This window comes from Alosa sapidissima, chromosome 17 (assembly GCF_018492685.1).
Source record: "Alosa sapidissima isolate fAloSap1 chromosome 17, fAloSap1.pri, whole genome shotgun sequence".
Taxonomy (NCBI): domain Eukaryota; kingdom Metazoa; phylum Chordata; class Actinopteri; order Clupeiformes; family Clupeidae; genus Alosa; species Alosa sapidissima.
The window spans coordinates 14,263,683-14,277,334 of record NC_055973.1 but is presented as its reverse complement, the minus strand read 5'-3'; the positions used below and the strand labels follow the sequence as shown (position 1 = coordinate 14,277,334).

At 42.6% G+C, this 13,652-nt stretch overlaps 1 protein-coding gene across 1 annotated transcript in view; it reads left to right on the top strand.

Annotated features, from left to right (window-relative positions):
* Positions 1-13,652, top strand: part of vipr2 (vasoactive intestinal peptide receptor 2) — a 29,676-nt gene that overhangs the window by 9,658 nt on the left and 6,366 nt on the right. The window contains exons 3-7 of the mRNA XM_042068557.1: positions 1,605-1,712; positions 3,779-3,870; positions 12,137-12,234; positions 12,941-13,073; positions 13,371-13,521. Of these exons, the coding sequence (XP_041924491.1) occupies positions 1,605-1,712; positions 3,779-3,870; positions 12,137-12,234; positions 12,941-13,073; positions 13,371-13,521 (582 nt within the window). The remainder of the gene's footprint in view (positions 1-1,604; positions 1,713-3,778; positions 3,871-12,136; positions 12,235-12,940; positions 13,074-13,370; positions 13,522-13,652) is intronic.

Genomic DNA, 13,652 nt, shown 5'->3' with positions numbered 1-13,652 from the left:
TGTCATTCACCAGATGTGCTCAACTAATTTCCTCCCATCTGTTAATGAATGAAGGCCTTATCACCCAGGGTTATCTGTGACCTTATGACAGTTGCTAGTTTCCCATGATGGAGAATGGGCACCAGCGCTAAGTACACTGTTGAATAGGTCATTAAAATCCTGCCGAGAGTGATCCTGTGTTTGGTGGTTTGGAGCACAGCACCGAAACCACTCAGACCATTTATTTAAAAGTAGGTGGTGAGTTTGTGAGTTAATGAAAGACGAATATATCCTCCACAGGCATGAAAATGTAATTCAACATGATGGTAATTTATACCGTTGCCATGTTTTTTTGCTACTTGTTTTTGACTTCTTAAAAGTCTAAGTTTTCCTTTAAAATAATTCCTCTAAAATTTGTTGCACAAAAGGTTACACAAAAAAACTAAAAAGGTATCGAAGAGTAGCATGGTAGTGTCCATCCATATACCGTATATAGTACTGTACATTTTGTAATAAGGCAAGCTCTTTCCAGGCCTATTCCCAGGATGACAGAGGCTGAGGAGGTTCACCAGGTGTATGGCAATTAAAGGTGTCCAGCTGCTTGCTTCAGGTGAAATGACCTTTGGGCTGGACAGTGTATCCGTAGTGGGTCCCTGAGAGCAGTGCTGCCCATTAAACAGTGTTGGTTACATTGGTTAGGTGTCCTGCTCTAACCTGTTGTAATCGACTCTGCTTGATTAAAGTACAGTGAAAGGTCCTCTGTTTGGCACATAGTTTATAGTACTGGTCCAAAGGCCCATCTACACTGCTAACTATAACTATGAAGACTACTGTAACTATGATATGAGCATCCATTCTGACCAATGATAAGAAAAGCCTTTCAGGAAAATTCTTCATGTTCATTAATGTGATATCAAATATTTGTTGGATTCTAATTGGCTTTCAGTGTTTCTCTCGTTCACAAAATCACGCTGACTGTGACCCCTAACAATATAATTCTTCATGTTGTTGTTGTTACGATGTGTGTGCTGTGGTTCTTATTAGCTAGAGTGCTATTTAAATGGTATTTTTTTCAGTTATAGTTACAGTTGGCGTTGGCGGTGTGCACAGGCCTTGAAACTAGCAAAGTAACTACCCAAAAAGCATACAAAACTTACAAACATCAACAATAGCTCAGTTGGCAGAGCCTGGCGATATTGTTGCCAAAGTGAGGGCTTGTCTTTCCATTTTAAAGTGTGTTGTAGGAATGGCAAGTTTGTGAATACAGTATGTCCTGCACATATTTTCATAACACAAGTTGCTGCTTTTGCATACTTCCAAAACTGGCTAATTGTTTTATCTTCTACTGTCTCTATTGTGCAGTGGAGTTTTTTATATTTATATACTTATATTACTTTTTCTGCTGTTGTGCATGTTGTGTGTGATGTCTGTATGCTACTGAGACCTTGAATTTCCCCTTGGGGATCAATACAGTATCTATCTATCTATCTATCTATCTATTGAGAAATGTTGATGATTTCATTGCATGTTTTACAGGAACCATGAGGTTTAATTCAGTGGATTAGAACTGTAATGGCCATGCTGTTGTTTGATTGTTTGTCCCTGTGGGCTGAGCTCTCCTTCAGGTTGCCGGGGCATGTGGGATAACATCTCGTGCTGGCAGCACGCGCAGGTCAACGAAGTGGTCACCATCAGCTGCCCAGAGGTGCTCAGGAACCTGTTCGGCACAAACGGTACACACTCCCGCCCCGTCCTTCTTTGCATTCTCTCTCTGTCTCTCCTCTTAAACCTCCCTGCTGCTGATAAAGTCGTCATCGAGTGATGTGAGGAATGGACCTCAGAGCTTTTTCAAATCAAAGCCTGCCACATGCTGACCTCGCACAGCGTTTGAATTCCATATATGGATTTGGAGGATAAATCTTTGCTGTCATTTTGTCTCATAAATCTTTATCAGAATGCACAGCATCATTGTTAATTATCAATGCTATTATTATAAGGTACTTAGAACAGACAAAGTCAAATTGATGACTGTTTGAACAAATACATTTATATAATATTTTCCCATGAGATGCCAAAGGAATGCCATCATAAATGTGCATGAGTGTGCATTTGTTTCTGTTGAATATTGCAGTGTTATTCATCATTCATGTTTGACCTTTAGAATATCACCGTTCTATTTTGAGTACCACTATTTGCTGTCTTTGGGGTATATGGGCTATGGGCAATGTGTGAGGGGTGGAATGAGAGACTTGGCTGAATCACAACTCATCCCTTCTCCTATACTATGCTCACTGACCCGTGAGCACAAGCCAACTATCCAAACCACTGCACCATTCCCCCCTCTACTCCCCTGCGCTCCCCTGCCCACCCCTCTCCCCATCCTCCCCCCATCCTTTCTATTTATGTCTCCTGACCTGCTCATGCTGAGCGGGCTCACATCCTGTTGGAAGAGTCAAGTGTTAATTAGGCCAATTAGCAAACAACATCTGGACCGACTACTTACCTAATGTATCAATTAAGATAATGCAGTTGAAGTTGTTGCCATGTGAACAGCTACAACAACAGATCATACTGGCAGTTTGTACTGTACTGTACTGTAATGTAATATTTTGTTATCGAGTTTCAGTAGTACTCTGGGACATGCTTGGCAGTTACTCGTAAAGTCGAGCCATAGCTATGTGGGAAGTGATATCTGCCTCAAACATTTTCTCTCAGCTCTTTCTCAGAATGCCTCAAATATGAGACACAATCTCCACCTGTGTGCTAAGTGCAGTGGCCTCTGGAGACAAACAGGGACGGTCTGTCTGGCAGCCCGTGTCACTTCACATAGGAAGAGTTCTGGCTGATAAGACGGAGCAGGCCTGCCAGTCCTTGCATTGCCACGGCGACAGAAAGCAACTCTGTTGCCACAACACAAATCACTCGAAGCATCAATGACAGCGCTTTCATCAAGATAGCACCATGCTGTTTCAGATTATGTCTGGGCTAATGTGTGTTGGATCAGCAGGCAGATGTGATGATAATAGATAGCACCTAGCTTCCCTTAGGCTTACCTGTTGTTAGTCATCAGGACCCCTATTCAGATTGCATGTGAAGTAGTTGAAAATTATTTCATCAGTGTGATATGATTGTACATAGTATGTAGTATGTATGTCTTTGAGGTGCATGGGAACATTTCTGTTTGAGAGAGAGAGAGCAAGAGAGAGAGTGTGTGCGTGCGTGCGTGTGTGTGTATGTGTGTGTGTGAGAGAGAGAGAGATGGAGAGAGAGTGCATGTTGGCTCTTTCCTTTCTCATGTCCTTTTGAAGCTGCTCAGCTTCTGAGTCCTCTATGCTCTTTTGTCTCCTGCGTGATGAATGTAGAATATTGGTGGTCCTAGAAGAGCAGGAAAAGCCACAACCATTAAAGATTCAGCTCTATTAGCCCTTGTCCCTGAAATATACATGGGAGTTTATGCGTTTCATCGGAGGATGGCTGAGCGAAGCATGACAATTATTTCTAATTCTTTCTTTTCTTTTGCACTGGGACATGTAGTTGGGAGCAGTGTGGAAACTGCCTGTAAACGCATGTAGTTCAAGACTTATGTTATTTTAACAGCCAAATGAGCAAAATCTTGAATTCACCATTGTAAGAGAAGTTGGACTGTAAGATAAGTTGGCCTTCAACTGTGTCTCTCTAGGCCTATGGTTATTACACAGATATCAATTTGTTGTAAAAGTTTTTTCAAAAAACTTGTAGAAGTTACTCACATCCTTGCTTTACCTTGTGTCTGTGTGTGTGTCGTTTCTATGTATCTAAGGAAACATCAGCAGGAACTGTTCTTCTGATGGATGGTCAGAAGTCTACCCCGGCATCCACAGTGTTTGCTGGGACAAGCCACGATCCAACAAGGTAAAAGCCCAGGTACATTACATCATACATCTAATCCTTGCATCCAAATTCAAATTCATGTTTGTTCTGTGGGAACAGGGCCAGGCACTGAAGAACAGAAAGGTATGGCTTGTCTGGGAGCTTGTCTTGTGGTCCGTTAAAGTTACAGACCAAGAGTGACTGGAGGGGATTTGGACGAATAGATGTGGTGACGGCTGGCCTGTCTTCATGATCTCGTGTGTCATGGGTGTGAATCACGTGCTCCGACCGGAGCCTCAGGTGTCTGTCTGACACACGCGCCTCCATCCTCTAGCCTCAGCCTGCCAGATGGGCCCCTGGGCTGGGGAACGCTGGGTCTGGGCCACTATCTGCACGGCTGGCTCTAGAGTGGGGGTGTTTGTTATTTGAGAGAGATGGAGAGTGGGAGAAACAGAACATGAGGAGTGGCGGTTGTGGTGGGAGGTGGGGCATGAGGGTTCAACGGAAATGTTTAACTTATGTCTCTCTCCAGATGTCAGTGTGCGTGTGTGTCTGTGTGCGTGTGTGTGTGTGTCTGTGTGTGTGTGTGTGTGTTTATGTCTGCACGTTTGTGTATTTGTGTATGTGTGTGTGTGTGCATGTACTGTATGTGTGTGCATGTTTATTTGAGGGCAGCAGAGAGAATGGGTGAAAGAAGACAGAAAGTGGGAGGGCGAACAAGAGAGAGAAAACAAGGATAACGAGGTGGGGAGAGATGCGATGCAGGGATAATGATCTCACATTAAATATTGGGATCCTTTTAGAGGCCTTCCATCTGTGAGAATGGGTCTTGACTTCGGCTCTCCGGCTCTCGCAGTGTCTGCAGGAAAGACAATGAGGCGAGCAATTCGAGTTACAAGGACAATCAGTAAAAAAAAAGTGAGTTTTTCCTGCAGACATGGAGGCAGAAAAAAAACTGCTGAGCCCTAAATGAAAGAACTTTTCCAATAATGACTAAAGTTGCAAAGTTTCAAATTCTCCCTTCTAACTTTTAGAGGTTCTCTACTTCAGTGGATTATCTTACAGCATTCGCAAGTTTTAGGCAAAAAATGTCATTTGGCCATGAAATTAGAAGTTTCATCCTCTGGTGGGTTTTGGCCATGCTGCCATGAAGTCACCGAGGCATAAACCCCTGCCACTAGACTGGCATGGAGGTGCATGCTTTTTATAAGTGATATATTATAGAGTCAGAAAACACCTCTGAACATCTGAACTCTGAACCTGGGAAAACACCCATGTGTTCCTGTGAGGTGGTGGTGGTGTGTGTGTGCGTGCGTGTGTTTGGGCAGAGAATGAATGAGATTCTCTGCATCCTAAGCACTTTGATCTTAACACACATGATGGACTTGTGTTATTTCTAATCGCATGAAAAGATTAGTCTCCACCAACAGAGAACTGATTTGATCACTCTTCTCTCACAGAAGTCAACCAGTGACTGCATTAGCATAAGTCAAACGGGGTCAGTGGCATTGTTAGCAGAAGTCAAATCGGGGAATGGCTAGATTAGCATATGCTATGTCGAGAATGTACTGTATAGATTGGTGATCTGTAGCGTGGAAGCAAATTGTGCTCATCATTTCAGCCACTACCCTTTTCATTGTAGCCTTCAAACTTCCATGAGGGATATTAGAGCATACAGTACCTGCTACTGTTGTCCTAACATCACAGGTGTTTGACCTATTTAGTGAGAAAGGTTGGGAATAGGCACCCACCAGCCCAGCACTAAACTCTGAGCGTGGTAAACAAAATCGGATATTTCAGGCAGTAAAAGCCCCGGTAACCAAACTAGATTTTGTTCAAATCTACACACCAATGGCTACTGAAAAATGTTATCAAATGTTATTTTGAAGTATTAAAAAAATCGTTGTTTTAGAATTTTCGAACGAAATGGTTGGTAGGCTAATTAGCACGTTTACGATATCTTTGTAAAAGTTCAAGAGATTCAATGCATTTATTTGTCAATTGCATATTTGCACAGTAACAAAAAGCAGGGGGGAAAATAAATAAGTTAAAAAAAATGAGTAAATGTTTTAAGGGGTTTATAAAAAAAAGGAAAAGTGCTGGGACAGTTATGCATTCATGTGGCTTGGGGAAAGAAGCTCCTTCTTAATCTTTCAGTTCTGGCTTTGAGGGACTGGAGGCAGGATAATGACAGTCCTTTTCTTTGATTTTCTTTGCCCTTGACTGGCAACGCCAGGTGAAAACGTCATGTAACCCAGGTAGTTTAGTCCTGACAATGCTCTCAGCACATTTTATCACTCTGTGCAGGGCCATTTTATCCTGAGAGTTGCTATTTTTCATACCAAGTTGTTATGTTCCCAGAAAAAACAGACTCTATCGTAGCAGACTAGAAGGTCTTCTGCAGCTCTGTGGATATTCTGAATTTCTTCAGCCTTCTGACGTGATACAGACGCTGTCTTGCTTTTGCTTCAGTTGGATGGAGATGTGTGATCCTTGAAAATCCTCAAAAAGATCCTCAGAGATGGTTAATAATAATAATAATAATAATAATAATAATAATAATAATAATAAGCTTTATTTGTATAGCACCTTTCATACACAGAATGCAGCTCAAAGTGCTTTACATTTGAAGCATGTAACACAATAATAGTCAGTCAGTCATTATCAATCACTTTTCTTTGCTGTTTATGATCTACTCAGCAACATATCAAAAATATAGAAAATGACATGTCATAAGACTGACTGTCATAAGACTCTTACCCCCCACAAGCACGCCATATGGCAACTGTGGCAAGGAAAAACTCCCATATTCCAGGAAGAAACCTTGAGCAGAACCTGACTTAATAGGGGGGGCCTTCTGCTTCTGGCTGGCTGCGCCCTCCAATAGTAGCAGATGTAGAATAATCTGAAAATGTAGTCTACAGGATAAGATGAGTTAACTAAAAGCTTTCCTGTACAGGTATGTTTTCAGATCTTTTTTAAAAATATTTACTGAACTCGCCTGCTTGATGTACAGAGGCAGGGTGTTCCATAGTTTGGGGGCATAATGGATAAACGCAGCTTCTCCATTTTGTTTGTGGAGCACTTTGGGTACGATTAAAAGATTAGAATTGGATGATCTAAGTTTCCTTTGTGGTTGATAAGATATTAAAAGCTCAGAGATATATGAAGGTGCTATGCCATTCAGAGCTTTGTAAGTAATTAACATAACCTTAAAATCAATTCTATAGGAAATAGGGAGCCAGTGCAGTTCAGCCAACACAGGGGTGATGTGTTCTCTCTTCTTAGTCTTAGTTAAAAGTCTAGCCGCAGAGTTCTGTATGAGTGCCAATTTCTTTAGATGTTTTTTGGGAAGACCAGTGAAAAGTGCATTGCAGTAGTCTAACCTGCTAGTGATAAAGGCGTGAATTAGTTTTTCTGCATCTTGTTGAGTTAAGAAGGGCCGCACTTTGGCAATGTTTCTCAAGTGGAAATAGGCTGTCTGAGTAACTTTACTGATATGGGGCTTAAAACTTAACTCTGCATCTAGGATGACACCGAGGCTTGTTACTTTTGATTTGACCTGGTGTGCCAAGTTCCCCAGATTACTAAGAATAATATCTCGCTTTAGTTTTGGTCCAACCAGAAGTACCTCTGTTTTGTCATCATTTAGTTTCAAAAAGTTTTTGCTCATCCACTGATTAATGGAGGTTAGGCATGCAGTGAGGGAGCAAAGGCCATCTGGGTTAGTTGGCTCCACAGAGATATACAATTGGGTATCATCTGCGTAGCTGTGGAAGTTTACATTATGCTGACTTATGACGTTTCCCAATGGAAGCATATATAGAGAAAATAGCAGGGGACCAAGGCAGCTCCCCTGGGCCACACCAAAAGGCAAGTCATGTTTTTCAGATACATGATCTCCTAGACTGATATAAAAATATCTGCCAGTAATGTAGGTTTGAAACCAGTTTAGAGCATTATCAGAGAGACCCACCCACTTCGCAAGGCGGTGAATTAGGATGCTATGATCAATGGTGTCAAATGCCGCACTCAAATCCAGAAGAATAAGGATTGAGACTTTGTTTGAGTCGGTAGCTAGTCTGAGATCATTGACTATTTTTACTAGAGCCGTTTCTGTGCTGTGATTTGATCTAAAACCTGATTGGAATTTTTCAAGGATACTGTTTTCGTTGAGGAAGGTATTTAACTGATTACAAACAACTTTTTCAAGTACTTTGCTCAAAAACGATAGATTTGATATAGGCCTGTAGTTGCTCAGATTGGTATGGTCAAGATTTGACTTTTTAAGTAAAGGTTTCACAACAGCGGTTTTAAAAGCAGTTGGAAATATACCTGTTTCTAATGAGGTATTTATTACCTTGAGAAAAAAGGGAGCTAAGCTATCATATACTTTTTTGAGGAATGTAGTAGGGATTGGATCTAAAACACATGTTGAGGAGCCGGTTTGAGTTATAATTTTACCAAGCTCAGATTGAGTAATAGTGCTAAAGGACCTTAATTTTGGGGGGCTGTTTTTGGGTGTACTATCAAACATATTACTTGTGTTACCAATAGCCTCCCTTATAGAAATGACTTTGTTTTTGAAGAAGTCTGCAAATTCTTCGCATCTTAGAGAGGATGCCTGGCTGAGTGTATCAAAAGGTGTTTGATGCAATAGCCTATCAATGGTAGAGAACAACACCCTAGAGTTTCCACTGTTTTCAGCAATTACCTTAGAGAAGTGGTTCCTCCTCTCATTCCGAATAGCTCTATTATAATTTGCAATTTTTTCTTTTAGAATGGCACGGTGAACCTGTAACTTAGTTTTTCTCCATGTTCTCTCAGCTTTCCTACATGATCTTTTTAGATCATGGATATTTTCGTTCATCCAAGGTGTCAGTTTGCTACAGGGCCTTTTTTTAGTTTTACACCAAGGTATCTGAAGCTGCCCACTCTCTCTACTGGGTCACAATAGATCTCCCGTGGAGTATAATGTAGTACTCTGCTTCTCCCATCTGAAGTCTACCAGTAATTGCTTGGCTTCAGAGACATTCAGTTCTAGGCTGTTTTCCTTACACTAAGATATCAGTACCTCAACGTCATACAGATAGTCTCATTGTTGTTGGAGATGAGTCCTATGACCACTGTATCGTCCGCAAGCTTTACAATGTTTGGAGCTGTGTATAGCTGTGCAATCATGAGTGTATAGAGAGTAAAGCAGGGGACTCATTATACATCCTTGGGGAGCACTGGTATTGAGGGTGATTGCAGCGCCCAATTTTCACCACCTGAGGCCTGTCTGACAAGAAGCTGATAACACAGGAGCAAAGTTTGTCCCATTTTTTTCTGCAACAGAACTTTATGGTTGTGTTCCTGTATAGATGTAGTTTGACTTTGTCAGTTATATGAGAGAGTGAGGTATGGCAGGGGATGTTTCTTGCTGTATATATCGACATTCTGAATCATATGATGTCACTTTCAAATATCCTCCACACACAGGCACACTCACAGACACAGACACACACACACACACACACACACACACACACACACACACACACACACACACACACACACACACACACACATACACATACACACACACAGACAAACTTTCAAACCTACTTCTGTGGGTGCTTCAGTGCTTTTTTGGTGTGGACCACCAAACAGTCCCACAGAGGGATAGGAATGAGGTCTGAGTTGTTTTTAGGAGAGAGAAATGGGTTAATAAGCATGTGGCCTCTTCACCTCTTAATCACAGAGAGACAACACTGCCTCCACTTTGGGACCATCGCGAGGTTACTTTCTGATGTTCATCTGCAAAAGAGCTGGCAGCCAGTTGTTTTTTCATTCCATACCTGTGTGCGGGGGGAAATGAAACATTTGAGCAATTTCCTGAAGGGGAAAGGCGAACAGTAGCTGAGGTCATTCCCGACAAAAGCCTGTTCGGGAATTGTCTCTTTGAATTAGTGGTGATGATGACACAAAATTCCCCTCCCGGGGGACTTGTCTGTGTGGGCTGACCTTGCATTGGACCGGACTGGTCAGAAACCTGCTTTTTCACGACTGCGTCCACCTCTGAGTTTGACTGTGTGAGGACCTGCCTGCTTTGTCGACAGTGTTTCTGGGCCCGGGGACGGATGAGTCTAGACTTTGATAATATAACCTTGCTGTATTTATTTTATGTGACAAAATCCAGGGTCTTTTAAGGAAGCGTGAGTTATGAGCTTTCAGGTCAGAAGAGGGGCACTATGCAGTTTATTGAAGTCATATAAAGGAAGATGAGTTCTATGACTAATGCTTTTGTAACATCGCAAAAAACAGCTCAGTGTGTGTTGGCTTGCTTGTGTTAATAAATATTCAGATGTCTCAATTTTACTCCCACTAGGTTTATTTGACGACAGTTAAGAGACATATTTTTTATTTGAAGCTGTGATTGTGTGTGTGTGTGTGTGTGGTGTGTGTGTGTGTGTGTGTGTGTGTGTGTCTGGGGTGTTGTGAGTCTGAAAGAAGAGGTCTCATGTTTCAGTATGTGTGGTATGAATCTGAGCTTTGGAGACATGCCTATGAGAAGCGGGTGATGTACTGTTTACTGTCAAACTACAGCTGCTTAGGTTTGGAGGAAATGCGTTCACCAAAGTGTTTTGGTCAGCCCGCCCTCGCACTATAAACTGAGCAGGACATGACCCAACGTGATGTATAGCAGCTGATGAATTTGTCAGAATATGACTACATTTCTTTGATTTTTAATAGGGCTCGGCTGAATGCCCACTGTTCTAAGAACAGTTTTAATGTCACCTTCTGTGGTCTGTGAGGCTCTCCAGGTACTTTCCATGGGCATCCCTGAAAGCACATTCCAAAGAGGCTCCACGTATACTTGTCTGCCAGTGTATAAGTGTGTGTCTGGAAAAGGAAATGATTCTTCTTCCCCTCCAATCCTTCCTGTCTGTTAAATTGGTGTGTGGGGGGGGGGGGGGATGGGCGCTGGCTTCTGTCTTATGCTGATGTGTTGTTGGGTGAACCTGAAAATGACATACAGTACAGCCATGATACGTGTAAATCTCCATCAGTTAGCACGGCTTTATATTTTCCTTAAGTCTTGCTCTGTGTCAAATATGAAGCATTCTTTTAGGCCGTAAACAATGCCTTTTCGAGTGCATTCTTCGTGGACGGCACAGATGTGGTAATGAGAAATGCGTTTTTGTCTGGTCGGAAAAGACAGTTTTTGTAGATGAAGATTCTAAATGTAGATTGTGGTATATTACATCTAAATACCAATACCTCAAAGCTCATAAGAAAGGGAGCCCTTTGGCTACTATGTTTATGAGATTGGTCCATCGGGCCTCAAATATCTGCTTCTCTCAGAACTCTCCCAAGCTGACACCTACAGCTCTTGGCATAACATTTGATGTCTGGGAAGCATCACAGACGTATCACAGAGTAACACATCCGCACACACACACACACACACACACACACACTGAGAAACAACATTCAAATAAATGTCCATCTGGAGTGCGCCCAGCTGGACGGCCAAATGGCTCGGTCAGGCGCTGCGCTCTTTAGCTGAGGCGGAGCTCGAAGCATGCGGCCCTGGATTTGTCCGGCGCACGGCCGTGCCAGGTTTGGTCTCAGGGGTAAAGAATGCTGTTTATGAAGGATGCACATTTCTCAGCTTCATCACACACCACACACACACACACACATACACACACTCACACACAGAGACACACAACCCTTGCGCCCTCCCCCTCTCCACTCTCCTTCATTCCTGCTGTAAGGATGTAAGGAGAGGAATTTTTCACAAGTGTCGCTCAGAGATTGTTATCTGGCTACGCAGAAGAGGCTTAGCTCTGTCTATGGGACTTTTAGCTAAGACACTAAGACTGTGTGTTTATTTACAACAAACTGTTTAAGGGCTGTGCTTGATTGATGAGTTATATAAAACTGGGGAGAGAGATAATAAATGTGCACTAAAGTGTGGCCTAACGTTGCCTCTCCATCAGATAGGTTTCCTCACAGCCGTAGATCATCCTCTGAATAAAGCATGAGAAATTTAGTAGAAAATAACCAGAGGATACCATTACTGTATATGTGCATACTATATGTAGAGGCATTAAGTTACTGTGACACAAGTATGCAGTCAGACCCTTCAAGGTTGTTAACTGACCTATTATAAGCACAAATCCCGAGACGTAATCTGCCTATTGGACACTTTCATTTAAAAGCAGCATGTGTAAATGGCTAGATGTGAATGTGAGCTCTGGGGCTCCTATTGGGAGTGCTCGGTGATGGCCTCTGCTCTGTGTCCCTTGCATGTGCGCAGCTGGTGTTTTATGTGGTGGTGAAGACGCTCTACACGCTGGGCCACAGCCTCTCCCTCATCGCCCTCATCACTGGCAGCGCCATCCTGTGTCTGTTCCGGTGAGAATGGTGACAAGAAGATGGTTTCTGTACACACACACACACACACACACACACACACACACACACACACACACACATAAACACAGACACATTGTGGAGTGTTACAGTAAAAGAGCCTTTGACAGATATTAATGGCGATCATTAAATACTTGGCCTTGCTGTGCCTGTTGGTATTTTTGGATATCCCACACATCCCACCACTATTTATCCTTGGTGACAGTGAATTAAACATCACTATCTTGTTTTGATAATATTTATCTCGCCAGGCACTGCTACAGTAGGGTTCACATAAATGAACAAACCGTTTTGATGAATGATGTATTTCATTAATTTTGCTCTGCAGCTCCAGAATAGGATTGCTTGGTTGAGATGGTGTGGGGATTTTTCATTAACAAGATGATTATGTTTTGTGGATGAGTGGTTGTCTGTGTGTGTGTGTGGTTCTGTGTGTTTGTAAATATGTGATGCTATCTAGGAAAACCCCTCACATGGTGCCAATTTAAGATTCTGATACCATCCTAGCAACATTCTGTACTCGGTCTCCTAGCAAAATCCAGGATACCATCCTCCAAAAATCTTGGATGTTGCTAGGATGGTATCAGAATCATAAGTTGGTAAAATTGCACCATGTGAAGGGTTTTCTCAGATCGCATCATACAGTATGTGTGTGTGTGTGTGTGTGTGTGTGTGTGTGTGTCTATAGAAAGCTCCACTGCACAAGGAACTACATCCATCTGAACCTCTTCCTCTCCTTCATTCTGAGAGCCATAGCAGTGCTGACCAAGGATACCATTTTGTTTACAGAAGACGAGAACTGCTCAGAGCAACCATCCTTTGTAAGTCCCCAACACCCGCAGAGGCAACAACTACACATGCCTCTGTTACAAAATCAGATCATGGTGGTCATGGAGCAGATATTCTCTCTCTTCCTCTCTCTCTCTCTCTCTCTCTCTCTCTCTCTCTCTCTCTCTCCCTCTCTCTCTCTCTCTCTCGCTCTCTCTTTATCTCCCTCTCTCTAGGTGAAACATTGTATTGAGTATGTAGCGCTCAGTAGTAAGTATTTACATGAGTTGTCAGTGTGTTGATAGGACTCAAGTCAGCCCCATCTCTCCCTTTCCCCATTATCTGTGCAGATTGGGTGCAAGGTGAGCTTGGTGTTTTTCCATTACTTCGTAATGGCCAATTTCTTCTGGCTGCTGGTGGAGGGCTTGTACCTTCACACCCTGCTCATGGTCATCTTCTCCGAGAACAGACACTTCATCGTCTATCTCCTCATTGGATGGGGTAGGTCTGGCCCAAATCACTTTTACTTCCAGCCAATCCATCCAAGAGCTGTGTCCTCAGTGACGAGCGTTAGATGGGATGTGGTGGAGAGGTTTTTGGGCCTGTGCCTGGAACACAGAGCTGTATCTCCT